At 38.0% G+C, this 23,979-nt stretch overlaps 1 protein-coding gene across 4 annotated transcripts in view; it reads right to left on the bottom strand.

The window, feature by feature from the left end:
• Positions 1–20,760, bottom strand: part of grb2b (growth factor receptor-bound protein 2b) — a 52,588-nt gene extending 31,828 nt beyond the window's left edge. The window contains exons 1-3 of one of the 4 annotated variants that reach the window (XM_077211928.1): positions 20,566–20,756; positions 19,380–19,453; positions 19,144–19,294 (exon numbers count right to left, since the gene is read on the bottom strand). In XM_077211928.1, the coding sequence (XP_077068043.1) occupies positions 19,144–19,221 (78 nt within the window). In that variant the 5' untranslated portion in view covers positions 19,222–19,294; positions 19,380–19,453; positions 20,566–20,756. Of the gene's footprint in view, positions 1–19,143; positions 19,582–20,565 lie in introns of those variants that run through there. The other 3 variants (XM_077211931.1, XM_077211927.1, XM_077211929.1) reach the window with 3 other exon arrangements.
• Positions 20,761–23,979: the final 3,219 nt, after the last annotated feature.

Below are 23,979 nucleotides of genomic sequence, written 5' to 3'. Positions count from 1 at the left end.
ATTTTATTCTATATGTATTTAAAAATTCAATTTAAAATTGGATTTGAATGAATATCAAATGAATAATAATAAACTTAATCATTTATCACATTTTTATTGTTTTTGTTCACGTCAAAATTAAGTTATGGTCTTAAATTATTTTAAACTTATGTCATCTCAATACATTTTTACTAAATACATTTCTTTGTCAATTTTAATCAATTTTATTATCTTATTTATTTTTATTCATCCATATAAGTCTATTAAAACATTCCATTATAATTTGAAATGTCTAACTGAATATCAATTATGAATCCTTAATACAAAACTTTACTGTATCACTATTCTACTAGGTACAATCAAAAATAAATATATAATAATAATAATAATAATAATAATAATACACATATTTGACCTAATTTAAGAATTTAAGTGCTGCAAGAGGAATCTGATTATATTTGCCACACAATTAATAATCAAGAAAGATTGATTACCAACAGAGAGCGATGAACAACTCAAACACTAAAGCCAAAAAATACCTGAAGGATATCAGAAAAAAAAACAAATTCCTAGCAAGTACGTGTACAGAGTCTGAAGCAGGACGGGACAGGTTTTTAACAGTGATTAGACAGTGAAACTAGAGTAGAATCAGACTGCTCAATGTTTGCCGCACGCACTCCACTGCAGCTCTGCGGATACAGGAAACTGCTGGGGGTGGAAGCTGAACCCAACAGGAAGTGAGAACAAAGTAGCGTTAAAGCCGAGTGCAAGCTCACATGCTGATGTCACCAGGGAGCCGTTGCACGCGCTCGGTCCCGCTTCAGGCTGATGCGGTTTCCCAGAACGCCTGGGTCAGGAAGATGACGAGGTGTACAAAGGATGTGTCACTGACCGTCCACTGGAGAACATCATAGATATTTTCCAGATTCCACATAAAACTGCTAACATTTATAGTCGTCTCACACATTTATATGCAAAGCACTGGTTTTCTGCGCCTAAAAAATCTCTAAAACTTCTGGTGGATATATAACATCAGTCTGAAGGGAAATGAAATATTTCTTGTCTTTCATTTCAGGGTTGCCACACTTTTTGGGCCCAAAAACCCAATTGTTAACCCAATTAACCCCTCCGATTGGATCCCAGAAGTCCTATAGCTTCAGCCAAGCAGCGTGTCATGTCACTACTCCATGATCTACGCATTGTCTTATGTTGTGTTTGGCCTCGCTCGAGACCGCCTGCTCTAAATAAAGAAATGTGGTCTACTATGGTTTACTAATGTTTTGCAAAGTCACAAACAAAAAAGTGGTGCTAAAGCATCATGTGTATACTGTTTACACGTGTGCCAGTGGTGCTTTTTCATACAAATAGGTCTACTTGTTTTCTAACTAAAATATGCTTGTTGTATTCAGCTAGTTGAGACCTTTTTAAACAATATATGACAAGCCTATCTGTTGTGTACGATGACTTTACAGATCAGGTTTTCATGTAAAGCAGTTATTTTTTCACGCTATGAAAACAGAGCACTTCTAATATATCAGCTGTCCCTATATTCACTAAAGCCAAGCTTCTAAGCTTTAAAATGACATTTTCTGTGTTGGTTAAGCAAATGTTTGTAAGAAACATGATAACGTAGGCTACGTTTACATGACAACGATGTGCTTAAAACAGAGAAGTTTTTCCTTTGAGTTTTCCGCGTACAGACGACACCATTGTCAAAGCCAGTGCTCCAGACTAACTTTTTTCACCTCCGTCCTGGAACCGTCCTGAAAGACAATTTGAACCGTCCTAAAGTGAATGTCAACCGTCCCAAAATAAAAATGTTGGTCTACTGTAGATTTAGTCGGCTAAAATCTTATTGTATTTCGTCGACTAAGACTAGACTAAAACAATTCAGATGACTAAAATATAATGGGTTTAGTTCAATTGTAGTGCATTAATTTAGAATTTCTCAAATGTCCAAACCCACATACTTCCGGAGAAAACATCTATTAACCGGTTAATATGAATGATTTTAAAGTTTGAACATGCAATACAGACACAGATTTACCTACTGTGACTTAAAAAATATCTTAAAATTAAATAAAATTACTTTTCCTAAAGTAGAACAGTCTTCTTTTCAATGAATGATATATGCATTCTTTATAACTATTGCATACAGCATTCTTTATTCTTTCAAGCAGCAGACATATTTATTTGTATGAATTAAATATAATGAATCCTTATTAAAGCTATTAACGAGCAGAGAATACTTTTCTCTTTCTTTTGTTGCTTGATCAATATTAAGGACACAGACCGCATTAGGTTTATTACCCACTGTCACTTTAAGACGTCGGATCATGTCCATGACATGCGGATCCAATTGCACTGATGCACATCCGATACACTCACAACTGTTTAAGACATAACCGACATAGTTTACGTGAATACTCTCCAAAACGGACATTTCGACATAATGTTGTGTGTATTTGTCCATTCAGACACGAAGGAGAGCTCAATTCAGTACTCGCGCACTGTATTGGTGTCTATTTGCGCATCTACCACACACACACACACACACACACACACACACACACACACACACACACACACACACACACACACACACACACACACACACACACACAAGTTCTGACTGGATCGCTTCCCAAATCGTCATTATCTAACATTTTTGTCTAGTTTTTATTCGTTGACGAAAATGTCTATGATAGTAACTATAGTAAAAGCATGAGAAGACGCGCTCCGTTGTAGTCAGCGCTTTGGCATTTTCTAAGTTAGCCTAATAGGCTAGTAATAAATGAACACTCATACAAAAAATGTCTTTCGTCCTGTTGGCGTCCTGGAGAATATTTCTGTTCGCCCTAAACACATTTTCTGTCGTCCCCAGGAAGATAGGACGCCGTTAGTCTCGAGCCATGGTCAAAACGATCCCCATTCACACGAATCCGCGAGAACGACTAGCTAAAACTCTGTATTCTGCTGACAGGCCATTAGATGGCGATGAAACACTGTAGATTGAACACATAATACACATGTGGATGACGTCATTGTCTTCAGAGATTGACGTTTTGTTGTTTATACGGAGACAGTTTTCAAAAACTTGCACTTTGAAACCCGTTTTCAAAAGTTTGCGTTTTTCTGGCACCCAGAACGCTGTTGTCGTGTAAACGAACGGCCAAAACGCACAAAACGTTTTACGTTTTTTCAATGAAAACGGTGTCGTGTAAACGGACCCACTTCGGATTTAAGAGGTCAAGTTAACGATCAATCGATTATTAGATATCAATTTAACATTGAACATGTGATGGGGACCTGAGCAGAATATCACACCAAGATGTAGGCTAAACACGGGAGCGATGTTGCAGTCCAAAAAAGTGTTTATTAAAGCAAATATGGTTCAGAGCAGAAAAGAAACCGGATATCTAAAAACTAGAAGTGTTATGTACTAAAACAGTACAAACTCTCCTCTTCATCGATTGAGGACAGTTTTAGTGCGCTCAAGCAATGCTTCAATAACCTAGTTCAAATTCCCTCCAAAAACATCATCCAATCCACCTTCCACTAGTGACGGCTGTCTTAAATACACATTTTCCCACTTACTTATTGGAGCATACCCTTTTAAAATCAACTCTTGCTTCAACATGATTAATAAATAAATACACAAGATGATTAAGAACAAGAGTCAATACACAATAAATAGGACATTTAAAACCAATACATTTGTACAAACATTTCAATAAGTCAAATGAGCGCACCCATAAAGTTCGTGCTTTCTTTGAGGCAAGTCGACCACTCTAAAACAGGAAATCTAAAACCGCAAACCCCACATAAATATTATAAAATGCACAGGAACAGTGAGAACACAGTAAAAACATTGATGGAAGACAACTTCAAGGTCTTTCCATCACAGATCGATTATGGTAAACTGACATCCCCATTTACTACAAACATTTCTATCAGGATTTCTTCGGACATGGAAATTACAACTAGAGGGGAAAATGTTATGACCACAATAAATTTTGAATTATAAAAATTAAATGAAAAAACAACAACTTTAAGTTGGCATGAAAAGCATGTTGTAATAGAAAGAAAGCGCTTTGATGGATGTGCAAGGGAATCTTATTAAAGTTTCAAAAGCGCTTGATTTAATTATGTGCATGTTTAGACAGCTCAGCTGATGTGCGTCTAAACTAGATGAGTTCCTCCTTTCTACTGGCAGTGTGATTCAAAACCACAAGACGTTGCTGAATATTTCCAGTTGATTTTTGGAAAAATCTGAGAGCTTTATGAAAACACTGACATTAGATTATAACCGCCACTTAAACTAATGAGTGTTTTGCACTGATAAGATATACAAACTACATTCAAATCATCAGCATGGCGGTTTATATCATTTAGCAAGTGCCACAACAACTTCTACCAAAATGTCTGATTATTATATTACAGAAATGGACATTAACAAAGTGCCTCAGTGATCATCTCAACTTGAGCTGTCATAAGACATTCACACATAATGTCATCATTGCATGTCTGCTTCAAAGAACCCAGTGTGGTCATGATGATCTAAATAAAAAGCCTCCCAAATGCGGTCTGTAACCAGACCAGTCGAGAAGACTGTTGAACGGAAGTAACAAAACAAGGTTTTTACCAAACATATGCCTGATTTAAAGTGGCAAAACAGAGGAGGAAGAGTTAATCTGATCAAAAACCAAGTTTAACATCCACATGATGCTTATCGACAATGACAAGAACTGATAAAGAGTTTTTCTTAAACTGACAGTCAGCTTTTAGGTTTATTTTCAGCTTTGGGTTTATAAAAATCGATTTGAAAGCTAAAAGTTATTCTTGGAAAAATCCAGTGGTTCCATGCAGAAAACAGGGCTTTACACATTACAGCTTTGATCCGATTAATGCCTGAAGGGGAAAAAAAAATGTTTGAACTCCTCTACAAAAGATGCCAACAGCAAAGTTACATGAAGCAGCTGATAATACATTCAAAGCAAGATGACGCAAAGAATCAAGAGTCAACTTTGTCTAAATATGCTAGATTTTTTTAAAACCAATATGTAAATTAGAATACAGAACGTCTTTGCTATAACAAGCATTTTCAAAATACAATGGCTCTGAATAATATGTCTTTAATTGCTAATATTATTTGGTCGAAAGCAGCTCTCCCAAACATGTTAAAATAATTTGCATCCATGTTGCTATATTACAGCTGCGACATTATCATAGCAACATTTGTTATGGCTTTGCTATCAAGCGTTTGTAAAAACCTTCTGTATTCCATACACAATAATTTAGGGCACTCACTGCATCGGCACATTTAAATTTAAAACTTTGAAGTGTTTGTTGGACCAAATAATAACATAAGAGCATAATGTAAAAAACACAAATTTGAAGTGTGGTATCTAAATACTATATCAAATTCACTCAAATATTAACTGAAAATATTCCTCAGTTAAGTATATCTAAATATTCAGTGCACATTATTCCAAGCAATCAAAAAAGTGCCTTAAGTGGAAGGCATTTGTTGCATATTTTCATGCTAAAGCTTTAAATGCGCTTAACATTTAAGGTCCCAAACACTTTATTCATTTTCAATCTTTTTTTCTGTCAGTTCTCTTTCAAGCCCTACATTTATAATTGTATAAAGTTTAGACGAAAACAACCTAAAACAAATCTGAATCCAAGACTAATTATGTCCTTTGTCATTAAAAATTGAACATATTCGTGCCTGTAATGAACGGTCGGACAGCTCTTTTCAATTACAGGACAGATGGCCACATTAACTGTCTTATGCATTCACACATTAACATTTCATCAGCTCACCCCTTTCCTGTCCTTAACCTCAACCTTTTTATTTGAGACATGGGTTTGAGTTTTTACGTAAGCCACATTTTCTCTGTCCAAACTAAGCCACTTAACTACTTAAATATCCCTATCTTTCGCTTCTGCTCTTCGCAATAGGCGATGAATAGTTTAAAAGCAAGTTTGGCTTTCAGGGAAAAAGATTCAGAACTTCCATTAAGCTGAAAGAGGCGACTTTCCATTCCCCTTTAATACATTTTAAGACACAGTCTTAGGGGAAGTGAGGACAATCCGACTGCGTTCCACAAAAAAAGTAATCGTACATGACAGTTTCCACAAGTGACAGTTTCTTTCTAAAAGGTTGATCAGTAATAAGCAAACTTCAGTATTATTAGCTAAAGTGGGGAACCTGTCATAACCTGTCACGAGTCACTTCAGGGGGATTTCTTAGAAGTGTGGACCTTCAGAGTGAAGCTGGGCTTACGTTGGCAAAGCGTTTAGTTCCATGATCACATTCTAACAAGACCAGATCAATGACGTATCCCAGCTCGCATATAGAAACCCTAAAAAAAGAATCCTTACAGGCAAAATTAGCCAAATACTGAGGACTTAGAAAACGTACCGACCCAAATAAAAAGGATTAAATGGTAAAATATTCACAGTATTTATAATGTTGGTTTATTTTATATCACCAACAAAATGTTGAATGATACATCACAAATATTTAATATAATGGCTCTTCCTTGGTTATAGCCCACAACCTATAGTTATATCTTATAAAAGCAACATCTTACTACACAAACGCATGCCAACAGATGTGGATTTATTTTCTATTTTACTCGTAACATCACAAACAATACCAACAGACCACAGGGACACTGTCATCAAAGAGCTGGAAAAGTCAGTAGCACCTCAATGCAGTACATGAGATCCACGGGGAAGAGTCGGATCAAGATCCAAGGGGTGGAGATGGGTAGGATTAGGGGTGTGTTTAGGGATCAGGGGGCGGAGTTGGCTAGGTTTAGGTGTATGTAAGGTGGGAGGAGTTGGATCTGGATCCGACTCCTCCCCATGGATTTCATGTTCCGCAGTGAGAACCATCTCGGAAAAGTTGCACTATTGTTTCCTTTTTCGGACGCATTTACAGCTGGATGGACGCAAGTGTATATCTACCCACTGCAAGAATTTGTATTCATTTTTGGTCTAATTAGGTTTTTAATTGCACGTATTTGACAAAGCCAAAATGCATTATCTAAATTACAAGAAAAGCAAGAAGGCATGAAATCCTTCCAACAAATTTACGGTAAGTGGCTTGCGAGCAGTCCGTCCTGACTCGACAAAAAGGCATTTCAACAAGACGCATCCAGTTCAGCTCATATACTGTAGAGGAAGAGACGTGTAAATTATACACTATCAGTTTGAAGAGCCCCTCTATTGATCACAGATACAATCAAGGTAAAACCACTGAGCTGTTGCTGTCTTTGAGCAAGCAATCAGCCTAAGAGTTTACACAAGCCTGACCCTATAAATGACCAGCCATTGGCTTCAAACCCTCAGCATATGTTAGAAATCAATGTCTTTTATCAACAACTACAATAAATATTGGAAATATAAAATGTGACTGGATAATTGGCAGTAAAGAAGTTGTAGTAAATGTATAAAACTTTGCATAAATATTTATCTATTTAATTACTTTTTCTCTGTTTTCTTAGTCAGGTAGCAGCGATTTAATAGTTTCGCCGATCCAGGTTTTATTGAAAGCCCATTTTGTCCAAAAAATCAGTCAAATCACGTCAGGTGACTCGTCTAGTGCGGGACATGCTTGATATTAAAGTGTTATTGAGCTGCACATTAATGTGCCCCTATTATCATTTTTCAGATATTCTCTTTTATGCAGTGTAATATAGCCGTCTGTGAATGTAAATGTACAGCAAAGTTGTAAGTCAAAAGTGCACGATAAATAAAGGTATTGTTTCCCAAAAGAAAGAATCGACTGAACCGCCTTTACGAGTCGTTTTTGTTTCGAATTCAACTGCTTTTACGGTTCTACGTCACTAGACAAGACAAATGTCTGCCCGCAAACAACTTGACCAGCCCCCAAACATGTTTTTTTTTTACTGACGACTGCTTCTCAAATCTCACAGTTCAACGCCGGCATTCACAAAACATTTGCTCTTGAAAGATGGGCCGGTACCCAGTTTATTTGGACCAGCTTGCTCTTCAGAATCACAACCGATAAGTATGATTAATTATTGATGTAGGCCAATATTAGCCTGGCAAGCCAGACCTATCAAGATGTTAGGTCTGGGAACTCACAATTGGCATACCTCAATCCGAGGGGCAGGATAAACTGTTGTCTTTCAAATTCCCTCTGCACGCAATAGGACAGCGCTACAACCAACCAAAACAACGAACGGCTGTGGCTGAGTGAGTCCCATGCGTTTTTCCACCAGTGGAGCTAGTTGATATATTAAACTTTTGCCGTATCTGGTCGTCAAAACTCCGAACACATCTTCCTTTTTTAAGAATGACTTAAGTGACGTTCTCTTAACTCCAAGTCATCCAGAGTCACGGCCAAAGCAGATTCGAAAGACCGCTGTTCGCCAGCAGCATCTTCTTTGTTTTCAAGTAGCAGGGAAATCACGCAGAACTATGCGGGGAACCGTCACAACTCTGCCGTCATTATGTTAAGCCCGACCACCAACTTTATACACGATGTGATTGGCCCGACCAGAATTTGGTTTTTCCAGCTCAAAAGTCTATGGAGAGTTGCTAGACCACCCTTTCTGCAAAATAATTTTTGCTGCCGTTAGGGTGCGTCTAGATTTCTAGGCTAGGCCAATATATTTTCTCAAAATATGTAGTTTTGTGTTTTATATTGTGTTGGTCTCCGGCTAACCGGCTAACTCAGGCTATTACGGTTTCAATGAAATAGTTCTGCTTAGCAGCTGTGGGACACCATTACCTAAAATAGAGTCTATAAATGCATATTGTCTGTCGTTCTTACTACTTTGAGTAATGATGAAGGCTGGAACAAGATTTGTTTCGCAGACTTTAATGTTACATCAATCATTCACTAACATATGCACCATTATTGATACAGTTAGTTCCCGCGTGTGCGTCGCAATAATTTAGAAACACACATAGGGCTGTGTTGAAAAAATCGATTCACCAATTCTGAATCGATTTTGATATTAATTTGTAAAGATCGATCTGTAACTCAGAGGATCGATTTAATAATAGGCTTACATTTTCCCCGTGAACTTTAACTTGCCGCGACTGGGAGATCCCTGTATGCTCATTGAAAGGCTTTCACTCAGTGCGCACATTGTTACGACAACGGGCTTTGAGTGAGTCATTAAACCGTTCATTCAACGAACACGTTCAAAAAAGCTGATTCATTAAAAGAGATGTAATGAAACAATGTGTTAATTATTTTTAACTTTGAGTTCCACTTTTCAAGGCTCAGCTGAGCAGCAATGCGTCGCATGGGTAACGCTGAAGCTGATGCTTCACTTATTAGAGACCAATAATGCATTGATTCAATGCGTGACTCGCTGATTTTAGTTTTCCCGCGGCTTCCTCGCGCTGTGGAATGCTGACCAGCGCTGCTGCTGACGCGCATTTATGGTAAATACCCGTGACGTGAAAGTTAGAAGGATGATACGACAAATATTTCGCTTTCCTTTGACACGGCAATACGAATTTTCACGAATACATATGACTTCAAAGACAGACGCAGGTAATTGCACGCGCTCTGCCGATCTCTCTCATTCACTGTCTGTGCGAAGCCTCTGTAGGCTACACATCACCACGATAAACAGTCTTGTTTGTTATCATTATGAACTTGTTTAACATTCAATACACATGCATGAAGTTCAAAACAAGAAGGGTATAGCCTTATAAAAAAACGTGAATATCGCGGTTGCTGGGGTTACTTGCAATCCTCTGCGGTTGACTTGTCAGTAGCGCGGTACTACAAGATTGCGGTAGCCTAATCGCGATAGCCCTAGTACTGCTGCTGAAATACCTCTGCGTCCTCTGTCGTCTACACCAGTGCAAGTTTGTGGAAGCAGTTGTATCAACACTCTGGAAGGGGGATTGTTCTTTACAACCATCAATATTCCATTAATTTGCAGTTAAATGTCTATAATAATAGTATCAATATGTTGCATAACTACAGTCCTGTAATTCAGGTAACTCGAAGATCGGATCAGATCGGATCGAATCGAATCGAATAATGATAATCGATTCAAGATCTTGAGAATCGGAATCGAATCGATTCTTGAAATTTGAATCGAAACCCAGCCCTAAACACACACATGGGGTTTTGATGGACATACACTTGTTAAAGCTGATAGTGAGGAATTAACATCTGCACCTCAAACTGAGTAGCAATTCACTGAGAAACGTCCTGATCAAGTCATCCTTGCAATGGAGGTTCGGGTTGAATAAGTTCTTCAAATGTTTCATCAGACCCGCGCTCGGATTGATATTGAACAATGTCATCGTTACGGTCTTTACAGCGTACAATCGCTGAGGAAGCCTTGTGAGCTGAAGTTTATAGTTATGGTAATAAGCGTTAGCTTCCAACATGCGCTTTAAGCGGCAGACCAATCAAAGCACACTGGGCCATCTGGCCAATCAGAGCAGAGTAGCTCCTGCTCACAGAAAGGAGGGATTTAGAGAGACTGATTCATCGATTGAGTCGTTTGAGAATCAGTGAACAATGTGGTGATGTGCAATGTAGAGAATGTGAAAAAATGTTTTTTTTACTTTTGATGCATGTAAACCTGCTGTAGGAGACTTTACAAAAGCATAATAGGGGCACTTTAAAAAATGGTTGTCTAACAAAAAACACTGGAAGTCGTTCCATAAGCTGTAACAAACACCTTTGAAGTGCTTTTTACTTCATTATAAAGTGCTCAAATCAAATTCATATCAACGATCAAAATGTGTTTCACTTCATATTTGTGACACCCGCCAAACCTGCTGAACCTGCCTGCAACACGGCCTGCTCTGTACAGGAATGATGTGTTCAGGATGCTGCTGGGTTGAGGAGGTGCCCCCACCTCCAGATCTAGGGCACAGCAGAAAACTCCAGAACAGGTGGAAGAAACCGCAAGCCTGCTGCCATATTCCTCTGAGATGATGATGAGCTTTAGGGTGCCAAGAGCAAACTGAAGCAACTGACAGTGACTAAAAATCACGTTGCTAATAGAAGTTCCTGTATTAACTAACTGCAACACTATCATGTGAACTCCACTATCTGCTTGCGATGTGTTGCATGGAGTAAAGCACTAAACAATTTTCAGAATCTGATCTGTGTATTATAACATTTAGTATCCTTGTTCTCAATAACACTTTACTTAAATAATTTATGTATAGTGCACCATAAGGTATTCTTAACATATGTTATTAAGCATTATATCGGTTTATGAATAATTGTAACCAAAGTTAAAATTCATTGTAATATTTGCAGGCTCCTTGTTACATCTGAAACTGGTTGTTTGATGCGTTTTAATGCATTATATTTTATAAAGGTGTGTTCAATGATTAGATTATTATTATTATTGTTTTATAACTGTGGTTACAATTATTCATGAGACCATACAATGCATTGCAACGCATAATTAATGCATTAAAATACATTATATATAAAGCCTTTCAGAAAAGTGTTACCAAATTGTCTATAAACTAAATCCAGATTTTTGGATTAGGAACAAAAGTTAACTTCTACCCTTTGGTGGAATTTAATTATTCATGAAAAACAAGTATGAAATATTATATTTATGACATATAAATTAACATTAATGAGAAGACCATCAGACGACAATGGAAGAAACGTAAGACATAAGAGAAGTGTCGATAAGAAAGTCATAGTATTTTAATAACGCATTGCATGTTTAGTTTAATTTCATATAGGCCTGTCGTGTTGCTGCGCATTTGTTGCCTGAGGTATCGATTTAGTACCACAGGCTGGTATTGCACAGAAGCCTCATTTTTTGTATCAATCCAATAGTCTTAACTCCCATTGGTAGCTGCTGTGCATTATTTTCATAAAGTTGAATTGTACTCAAAATTCACATCGCCGAGAGCGAGCCTCTGCTGCCAGAAATCGCCAACTCTCATCAAAAACCAACGGCTTCTGGTTTTGTCAGTGCAAACTGCAGTCAGTATGAACAGAGACTGACGTAGCAAAGGAGACGAGAACAGATGAACTGAGAGGGCAGCAATGCAGTCTAATTCAGCTTGACTAGAGGCCGAGGGCAATGGAGCAGGGGCCTGTTAAATCATGTCTGTCTTTACCGACTCATCTCAAGGAAAAGATCAGAGCGTGTGTCACAGACTAGGAGGAGAGAGAGAGAGAGGGAGAGGGAGAGGGAGAGGGGGAGAGAGGGAGAGGGAGAGGGAGAGAGAGAGAGAGAGAGAGAGAGAGAGAGAGAGAGAGAGAGAGAGAGAGAGAGGGAGAGAGAGAGAGAGAGAGGGAGAGATGGAGGGAGAGAGAGAGAGAGGGAGAGATGGAGCAGGAGGGAAAAAAAGAACACTTGGAAAAACAAATGTAGGCTATTGTTATCAATGCAAATTGTGTCAGTTTATTACAGCATTTGCAAACTGTATTTATTACCATTTTCCAGGATAATTTCACCTCATTTCCACAGCTAGAGGCAAATGTACCAGACTGATAAACGATACTATGTGAAGAGCAAATAACTGACATTAAAGCACTGTTCATAAAGCATGCGGTGGCTTTATGAAGTCATCAGAGGTGAAACGCAGGGGACGCTGAATGACAGCTGCTGAAACGATTAGAAATTCAAGAGGGAGAAACTGAAACTATGTGGAGGAATGAAATGAAACCTACAAAAACGTTGCTGCCAGGTCAACAGACAGCATCTGCAACCACTCATTAGTAAACCTGACCTGTTTAAAATCCTTTTTTAAAGAGTTTTACCAATCATCACGGCAGATACAGATTATGATGCAGAATACATTTTTAATCATGGCTTTATTTCTGCTTTTTGGCCCAATAGGAAAAGAAATACAGTCATTAAGAGTCAGCATAGCATGCATTATGAATATAATGCTAAAAATAGTATGATAATTTAAGCAAATGATACATTAAATAAGTCCCTTCACCACTGAGTGGAGGTCATTTATCAAATGTAACTACAGTCGAACCAAAATGTATTCAGACATCTTTAACATTTCTCACAATACCACAGTTTATTCGCTATGGTTATCAAATCAGTTGATATTTCACTGGTTTTGGCCATCCTTCTGTTAGAATGTCTCACAAATGAATTATGTAGAATAGCTGTCAGCTGTTAAGTTTAAGTACACAATAAGATAATACCAATTTAGGTCAACCAATTACCAAGCAATGCTTCAATTTGTTCAGTCTGAGGTGTAAAAGGGTCGAATGAGCAATGAAAGAAAAACACTTAAGCAAAACATGGTAAGGTCTATAAAGAACAATAGTGTCCTGCAACCACTAGTAAAAAATATCAAATATTATATCTGGTGTCTGAACAATTTTTGTTTTGACTAAGTAGAAAAGTGAATAAATCAAAAGGATTATCAGTTAAACCTTACCTTTGATAGATTTACTGTAAGTAAACGTGTCTTTGATCTCTTTTTGAATGCATGACATGCAGGGTTGCCAGGGCGTTGCTAGGGTATTCTGATCAGTTTTTTTTTATGTGGTGGTTTGCTACAGTGCATGCAGGCTCAAAAATAGCCCAATCCCAGGTGTATAAGCTATTCTAGTCTCCACTCTCCAGATATGGCTCAGGTCCATCCTTCAATGTTTATTTTGTCAATCAAAAATTTGAAATCTAAATGCTTACAAACTTAATAACATTACATTTACATTTAGCAAACGATTTTATCCAAACTGACTTGCATTGCATGCAAGCTATACATTTTATCAGTTCATGCACACCCAGGGAACCGAGACATTGGGTAAAACATTAACAAGCCGTACAATTCAAAGTATCATTCATGTCTGCAACATTATCTGCAAGACAAGTTACACGCTGAACTTTAATACTTAACTTAGCTTTTAGTACAGCCTTTATCTCTACTGTATTGTATTCTGAATCACCTGTGAGTACCGAAATAAAACCTTTTCATTTCTTTCGGAAAAAAATGCTCATGGTTATTCCTAGAATAAAGAGTCTGGAGCATAATGACTCATTTCAGAGCTGTGCTGCTATCCACATGGCATGTTTCAACAGCATTGCAAACGTGTTCATGTAAGCGGGACAACGACCCCTCGAGCAAATGTTCTCACGGACTCCGTCTCCATCGCTCCTTAGATGAGACAGACCCATAAACGGAGGAGTCCTTCCCAATCAGCGTCAATGTGGAAAATGAAGAGTGAATGAAAGGTCAATTTAAAGACGCTTGGCCTTTCAGCGACAGCTATCAGCCGGTCAATGTTTATTCCCGCAATATGTTACAAGAGAAACAGCCATTGTGTTGTCCATTTAAAGGTGCAGTGTGTGACTTTTAGCGACATCTAGCGGTTCGGTTGCGAGTTTACACTAAGGGCTCAGCCCACCGCTCACCCCTCCCTTTCGAAGAAGCTACGGTGGCTAAAACGGGACAAACATCGTCGTCTGAGACGGCAGAGAATAGCCAGAGTAAACCAAGTTTCTGTACCACAGCCCATTATAAACCACATCATGGATAAAGATTACAAAGCCATAGTCAGGTGAGGATCAAGGGTCTTAATACATAATATAATAATAGTAATTAGTTGATTGTCTCACGGACGTAACCAGCACATTTCTCCCCACATAGCAAACCCATAATACAGCGAGGGAGAAGAACCACATGAAACTATGCAACTATATATTTTTTCTAACAGGGTAGTAAAAGTTTAGCTGGCTAATATGAGCTGTTAGTGTGGCTGAGCTGGTTAAAGCGTTAAGCCTTGTTTATTCTGGACGCGTACGCATGAGCCCAAAGGTGCGTGCGGCAAAAATAACGTGATTGTAAGAGCGCGCGCGCCTCCGCATCCCCTAGACACCATTTACTACACACAATAGGCTTTTTTTCTCTGATTTTGGAAACTCGATCGACTTAAAATGCTTCCAAGATCGACGGGTTGGTGATTCCTGTAACTGTTTTACGGTCAATGACAAGAGTACTAATCAGCTGTCTCACGAACGTAACCAGCACATTTATCCCCACATAGCAAAGCCATAACACAGCGAGGGAGAAGAATTAAGTTACATGAAACAATCCAACTACATATTTTACACCACTGACAAGGGAAAAGTCACTACTCACGGTGTTTATGGCTAGCTTCTAGCTTTCTGTGGCTTCTCTTTCAAGGTAGTGACGAAACGCGTTCTGTAACGCTGTTTGTTCGCGTTCGGCTACGGTAGAAACATGACGTCACAATATGTCGACCTTCATAGAAGGGGATTCCCGCGCCTATGTAGATATAAATGTCTCACTCTGCGGTAATAAAAACATTACGGTTTATTAAGTAAGTTCTTTATACACCACTGAACACATAGTTATGGATGCCATATTGCATTTCTGTTAATAGATACACAATTTTTACACATTGCACCTTTAAGAAAATCATTCTGCAGGCCGACCAGCTATCAAAAGCAAAACGACAAGAAGAATGTGAAAATGAGAAGAACTACATTTTATCTTTTTTATTTTCGTCTCACAGATGAATTAGAAGTAAATTAAAAAAGAAAAACCAGGTTGTTCCTCTTACTGTGGTAGCAAGTGAAAACCCCTTTTATTTACAAAAAAACTTTTATACTTTAAATACTTGAATGTGTCAATGTGTGAGATCACTGTCACTACGTCTAAGCTTTCCTGTAAGTCAAAGAGGACCGTACCGATATCTTTGGTGTCTTAAAGCGCAAAACACTGTTAAAAGCATGATGGCTCTATCATAATAATCATAATGGACCAAACTTTATACACAAGAGGAAAGTGTGTTTAAATCCACTGCGGTACATTATTTCTATTCACAGTGTGTCCTACCTATAAACATGTCCATCACAAGCTGAAATACCTGCCTAAGACAGCATAAATGTCCATTTTATTCCCTGTGTTGAAAAAATAAAAGAACAAAATAGTAAAACTCTGATATCAGCCAAAACGATTCAGTTTGGCTATTTTGAGATTACCAGCCAGTTTCAAGATCTACTGACATCCTTGTTAATGAATAACACCCGTTTTTCTGGTAATAATACAAAACTGACGTTTCTGTTTTTTCTGGTGGCTTAATATTGTATAAAACAAATGCGTTTATATTTTGCTATTGCATTTCTCATTTATTGTCATTAAAATGTATTATTTATCAGCCACCCTGATCTCATGATATCAGTATTGGCCTTTGGCAAACCCACATAGGTCACCGACCACTAAAAACAAGCCATATAAGGTGAAGTACACTTAGGAGGATGAAGCTCATTTGGCTATTGCATCAGAAAAGAAACCAAGACAAAATGACTTGAGCATGTTCACCACTGAAACCTCAGTCTGTGACGATTCAGGGTACAGTAATACGGGTCAGTCTAGATTGACGGGCCAAGAGATAACCTGCGGGTTTTCTACATCACCACCGTTATCAGATATGTCGATGTTATACTAGACGTCACATCTACATTGGAGGCTGTCGAGTTTAAAGATAAGGAAGTCAAAAAGTTAAGTGAACTGCACATGTCCATCAACAAGTACTTAAGTTGGAGCCAATTTGCTAAAACACACAGAAATCATCACTAAGGCTATACAGAGCAATTGCTCTAAAAGCCACTCAGAAGACCTTAGCAGCTGCAAAGCATCACCTTGACAACCACCAAGAACCCCGTTGCATTGTGGGGATGACTTTTGCATATGCAAACACCACTCACATTTTCATCTCAAAATGTAAATCAAGTATAAAATAAAATGCTAACAGACAATAAAGATGACCTCTCTCTCTCTGGACATTTTAGCACCCTTGCTGACTTATGGTGTTTTTTTTTTTTTGCACACTCCGAAGAATCACTTCCTCATTAAATCACAGATGCAAAAATTTAAAAAAAAAAAAAGACAGACAAAGAAAGCACTCACAAATGTGTTCATAGTTACCAGCAACTCCACAGAACTATATAGAACACACAACACTGAACACGAGAACACGGGTGATTTCTCCTTTTTTCTTCCATCGGACTGCAAAAAAGCCGGAAAAATTGTGGGAAGTGGGTAGACTTGGAGCCAGTCAGTGCTCTACTCTAGACTCATGACGTTTGCAATGGTAAAGACACTTACTTGATGTTTGTGCACAATATTACACCAAGCTGCTATGGTTGTTGGGGTAGTGTGAAATAGCCTATAATAATAAATCAATAAAACTTGTCAGATAGCCTAGATCCAGAACATTCTAACACACAGGGCCGAAAACATATCTCGCAGTTTGTTGATGAGATTGAGCAAACTCGGTTATTTTAGACAATGCTGGGTCATTGTGACTGATGATCAGCAAAAACGAAGACAGTTTATGTTAACGTGCGCTGATATACTCATCCTGATGCATTTCAAAACACAACATGTGAAACTAAATTGACAGTTCAGCCAAAAATGGAAAATTCTCTCATAATCTGACTTTTTTTTTTAATGCTTTTTTTTGTTCATAGAATGAATTCCAATGGGATCCAATGTTGTTTTGGACCCCACTGACATCCACTGAATTGATAAAACCAATCTTCTAGAAGGAATACGTACAAGTCATACAGGTTTGGAATGACATGACGGCAAGTACAGAGAATTTTTAAGGGAATGCCTGCTTGCTTAGATAGTACTCACATTTGCGTATAAGGCGTAAAAGGGAATAAATAAAGTCAGGTCTCTGTATGTAATCAATATAAAACACACACACGAACATGCATGATTCCTCTTTGAATCATCTCATTATTACCCTATTGTTCTGCATGCATTATCCAACAACATAATCTGAAGTCTAGCAAAAAAAGCCCACAGAAGAACAGACCAATGTCATAATCCCTCATGATGTCATCCGTTTTCTTCCTCATCACTCCAGTACATGGTTCATTTAGTGACTCTTTGCCGTCCCATCGCAAAGACAAAGACCTGATGATAGTCTCAGGTAATCAGATCAAAGGAATGATGCGGTTGACATGCTTATGAGAGGCTTATGCGTGCACGAAGCACGAAAGATGCCCCCAAATTTAACCTGAAGGATTAGAATGATTGCGTTTAAATCTTCGAGCACTTGAGCCCTTTCCTCCACACATCTGATATGATGCAATCCAGCTCAAAGAGGGGCGGCTTGAACTCTCCTTAGGGAGTGAACGAAAGACCGCGGCTTTACATAAGCTGGACAGCGACATACATCTGTGAGGTCTGGCCGGATTAACAGATGCTGCGCTTGGATTAACATTCAGACGCAAGAGGAAAGAGAAATGATGTGCTTGCGTAAACAGTCATTCGGAGAAGCTGCCTTTTTGATGGATGAAACTACGCTAATATCACGAAACAGACATTAGAAGGGAGGAAATGATGACCATGAAATGCACAGAAACTACTCACTGAAATCAACAAATGTCTCTAATTTATGAAAAATTCATTACATTTTTCCCTTCCAAGTCTCTCAAGATAAAAGCATCTGCTAAATAAGTACATATAAACAAAGATGTGCACATACAGTATTGACGGAGCTAATATGTTGAAATATACAATATGGTAAGATAAGAGATGCACCGGTCGACCAACCATCGATTGGAACCAGCCGGGAGGGTTTTTGATTTGTTTTACTTTGGCCGATCTGCATTCTGGAAGTACACACATGCACACAAACTGCATTAAAATCATTTCCAAAAATGTCATCCGTGTGGAAATATTACGAAGTCTGTGAACAGGACGTTAAGATCGCAAGCTGTAATGTCAGCAAAGTAACAGTAAAAGTTAGTCATGAAGGAATTGGTTCATTTGCTTGTAAAAAAATAATTTACTTTTTTTTTATCGACAAGCAGAATCGCCCATGAAAAAATCTTATTCGGTGCATCTCTACTTAAGATTTTTTAAAGCACTGCCTTTTTTTTTTTATACAAAACCATAAACATCTATTCTACTTCATTTAAATGGCAAATAATACTTCCTTGTATGGGAATAGAAAATCAAAAAATAAATCAATAACTTATAAAACCAAATGAATGCAGTTCCAATATAACCTGTGTGTTGTTTCAGTAGTTAATTAATAATGAGGAAATAATATTGACTTGTAGACATCCTGATCGAGATAAAACTCCCATAACTACACGCTCATGTGGATTTATATTAATAAACAACAATACCCATCAAATAATCTTGCCTTACCTTCAATATTTCCCCACGTTTAAAACTCAGCTCATCATCTGCAGTTGCTTTGAAATCATACTTTGCAATGGCCTCCATGATTCAGCCTGACGGACACCTATGTGGTTGAGTATGAAGCAGTGGAAAATGCCTCCTGATGCAGTTTATATCCCTGTTGTGGACCAGAGGACCAGACAATGAGATCTCAATAGCGATGATGAGCACAGATCCAAGAAGACACAAGGATGTCCACCTGCCTCTCTCTCTCTCAGCCTCAGCCCCGCGTCTCTCCTCCCGTCGCGATCCTCACATTAAGATCACGGCGAGAAACCTGTAAACAAAATACACTCTTTCAGAAAATCCGATAGGAGAGTGTTGATCTAGTGTTCTAGATTGTTCAATGGGCCGCGCCCCACGATACAACTGGCATTAAAAAGCAAATGCTCCCCATAAAGAGGAAGGAAACCCGTCTGCTTGACGTCTCAAGTGGCCAATTACGCACCGCGAGCAAAGCGGACCGTCCAATCAGATTAGCGCGTCGAAGAGGACTCGGCCAATCAAAGCCCTAGAAGAGACGTCAACACCCAATTGGCTTCGCTCCGTCTAGTGTTCGACCAATAAACGTTCGGAATTTCTTGGAGAACGCAAGGCTCGATAACGTCATAGTGCTATAGAACGTGCACAGAATAATATTCGGTTAAACCTGTGAGCAAATATCAAGGATTGCGCAGAAATAAGTCGAAACGTAAACACAGCTATGCAAGCCAGCTGTAATGTATTAACGATATCAGATTTCTAGCGAAGAAAATTGCGTAAATGACACCGGAAATGGAACAGCTGTGGATTGTATCTAAAGCATATGTTATTGTACATTTCAATCATATTGACATCTTGCAGAGTATTGGAAATCAACAAGCAGCATTTGACACTGACGTATTGTTGTCTGACTGTATAAATATTGAAACGTTTAGCATCATATAATAGAATAACACAATGTTTACAACATTCAAATAAAATAGATATTAATTGTAAAACTGCTATGCTTAATATTGCTTACAATTATAGATAGAATAACACAATAGGAAACTCACTTTCACTCTCTATTATGTTGAAGTTTCTAAAAGTATTACTATTCAACTATGTATCGTTTAAATGATAATAGAAGAAACATCAATAATTTCAGTGCAGTCCCGAAGGTTCTAACGTTAGTTTACAAATCCCGTAAAGCAACTTTAGAACAACACAAGAGACTGAGTTTCTTTTGTCGACATTTTGTCAACATGTCTAGAAGCATAAAAGCGATGGTTTCATAACCATAAATAATAGCGAATATAGATAATGTATAGTAAAGCACACAGGCCTTATGGCCTTTGGTCATGTTAACGTAAAAAAACTGACGCTGGCAGTCAGAGAAAAACTGAAGTTTCATATAACATTACTCACTCTTGTAAACAACTGTAAGGGCCAATACTCGCTCTCTCGTTTTAATGAACCTAGAATCCACCCCAATTGGTCTTTAATCGTTGGTGAGGTTGAGCTCTTGTACCTCGCCCGACTTGAAATGGTGAAAAATTGCTGTATTTTTCTGTTTATTTCCGTTTCCTCCTCGATCCAGCATGTGCAGCTTCCGCCTGCCCCTAGTGGACGAGTTGTGTCATTACACACGTTTACAATTATGCTCAATTGGCTGCAGCATAGCGCCATCTTCTGGTAAAATATAAAGAGCGAATAAACATACAATATTCTAGAGTGCCTGCGGCGTTGTGTTGGTTGTGGATGCTCAGAAGTTTAGAACATTGCTTTTTACCACATTGCCTGAAACTGCATCATCTTCACTTATTCAGATTAACTTTCAGGATCAAATAGTGTATTATTATTATTATTATTATTATTATTATTATTATTATTATTATTATTTGTATATTCAAAAAATATCACTAAGTATGATTTAAGCTGTTTTCCTCATGGGGGCCAAATGTCCCAACAAAGACAATGAACACCCCCCCACGCACGCACGCACGCACTCACCCACGCGCGCACACACACACACACACACACACACACACACACACACACACACACACACACACACACACACACACACACACACACACACACACACACACACACACACACACACACACACACACTACATTGGCTATTACTATTACATGAGAATAAGTGTACTACAATACCAAAATACGTTTTTTTCTACCAGTGTGGGATATGCATGGCATCTGGTTAAAGCATTTACATCCCGTTTACACAATTTCATAATTTTCACAAGCAATTCTTAGTACTAAAATCAAACATAAACAGATTATCAAAATTGCACTTTTTTCATTTACATTTCGCCATATTTTCAATTGTGTTTTACACAATTGAAATAAACAAGGCAAAGTATCATTTTGACTACACAAAATAAGTGTTTCGTCTATAAATGTTTTCTTTCACAGTACCTTTCATAAAGCTTTCTATCTATCAAATTTTTGATTTGCATTTCTTTTCGTTCAGTTAAATACGTTTGTCTATTATTTAATAAACTGATCTTAATAGTTAATAATTTTTTTAAACTAAAAATTTCTATAGATATTGATTTAGTTTCTATAGAACTTGTTTGCAAATATCGATATGGGTTACCAATTGTAATTAATTATTTTTAAATAAGTGATCTATCTTAGATGATAACCATGTCAAAGTGTGTGCATATGCATAAACGCGCGCGCGCGTGTGTGTGTGTGTGTGTGTGTGTGTGTGTGTGTGTGTGTGTGTGTGAGAGAGAGAGAGAGAGAGAGAGAGAGTGTGTGTGCGAGAGAGAGAGAGAGAGAGAGTGTGTGTGCGAGAGAGAGAGAGAGAGATTGTGTGTGCGCGAGAGAGAGAGAGAGAGAGATTGTGTGTGCGCGAGAGAGAGAGAGAGAGAGAGAGAGAGTGTGTGTGCGAGAGAGAGAGAGTGTGTGCGAGAGAGAGAGAAAGAGTGTGTGTGTGCGAGAGAGAGAGAGAGTGTGTGAGCGAGAGAGAGAGAGAGAGAGTGTGTGTGCGAGAGAGAGAGAGAGTGTGTGTGCGAGAGAGAGAGAGTGTGTGTGTGCGAGAGAGAGAGAGAGAGAGAGTGTGTGTGTGTGTGCGAGAGAGAGAGAGAGAGAGAGAGAGAGAGTGTGTGTGTGCGAGAGAGAGAGAGTGAGCGAGAGCTCCAGATAAATAGCTAGAAAAATAAGATTTATTTGCCAACAAAGCTAAGGAAAATAGTGGATTCAACATACAACAACATCTAGACAACATCTAAAACAAGATTTTTTGAATCTGGACAGTTTTTTTTTTTTTTTTTTTTACACGTTCACACCTGAATCTGAAGAAAAGTTCAAGAGAAGCTGATCACAGGATAACCCTAGAGGATATTCATGTTGGAAAGGATAACATCAAGCAACAAACAACAACAACTACTACAAGAAAACTTACATGAAAAGAGAGGTAAAGATATTTTAAATAGACAGTGCTATTATCTCTCTTTGGACTTTTGCCTAATTTCTGTTTGAAAGAACAGCACAGGAAAACATTTTTGGACAACTGGAAAATCATCTATTTGGCTTGAAGTGAAATCCATCATTTCACAAACCAGTCTTTACCTCTGTGCCGTCTATATCCCACCTCACGACTCTCCCTATTACGAAGAGGACAGCTTTCCAACATTACAGGCTGACATCTTACACTTTCAGTCCAGAGGAAATGTCCTTGTCTGCGGAGACTTAAACGACAGAACAGGGCGAGAAATTGATTATGTAAATATTGTAGATAATAATCACATCCTCAATGACACCACGTTTCATTACTCATCAAATACCACACCAAGAAACAGCTATGATAACTCAGTAAACATTAATAGAAAACAAATGTTAAAACTCTGTAAAGGTTTAGGACTCTACATCATTAATGGCAGGACTCGTGGAGATACATTAGGTAGATTCACTTACTGCTCCAGATTAGGAACCAGTGTGGTTGATTATTCAATAACAGATATTGACCCAAGCTTTATTAATGCCTTCACAGTCAGACCTCAGCTCCCGATCTCCGATCACTGCCAAACTGTGCTTTATCTGAAACCCTCATGTGAAATAACTAAAACTTCTCCACTTGATTCTGAAAAACTGTTTCCTTTGAAACCCAAACTTAAATGGAATCAATCCAACTCGGATCAATTCAAAGATAATATGAACAGTCCTACTATATTAAAAATGCTGGATGAATTTATGTCCACTGATTTCACTTTAGATATAAATGGAATAAATTTAGCAACAAAAAACTTAAATTGCATATTCAAAACATTGATAAATCTATCTAACATTAAACCGCAAAGCAAACATAAAACAAATCACTAGAGAATGAGAAAGGGTGTCTGGTTCGATGATGAATGTGCAGGTCTCAGAAAAGAATTAAGGAGACTCTCTAACAAAAAGCACAAAGACCCGTCCAGCCAGATATTACGGCTTTCTTATTCAGACTGTCTGCAAAATTACAAAAGACTTTTGTGGAACAAAAAAGAAAAATATTTTAAAGCCAAAATTGATGAAATTGATGATTCGGTAGATCAAAACACTTTCTGGAACCTATATAAAAAACTCGAAAAACCCAAATTAGAGATGTCACTCCAGAATGGCACAATTTGGAAATCTTACTTTGAAAATTTGTATCGAAAAATTGCACCAGCGGACCTTAACCAACCTCAGAGTAAAATACAGAAAACTCTAGAAGACTTGGAGAAAACGATTAAAAATGATCAAAATCCATTAGATAAATCTGTAACAATATCTGAAATATTAGAACACATTAAAAATCTTAAACTAAAGAAAGCATGTGGACAAGATC

This window comes from Siphateles boraxobius, unplaced genomic scaffold (assembly GCF_051911475.1).
Source record: "Siphateles boraxobius isolate OS27281-9 unplaced genomic scaffold, OSU_SipBor_1 66, whole genome shotgun sequence".
NCBI classification, from domain to species: Eukaryota; Metazoa; Chordata; class Actinopteri; order Cypriniformes; family Leuciscidae; genus Siphateles; species Siphateles boraxobius.
Note: the sequence above shows the minus strand (reverse complement) of the source record. Positions and strands in the feature narration are given on the sequence as shown.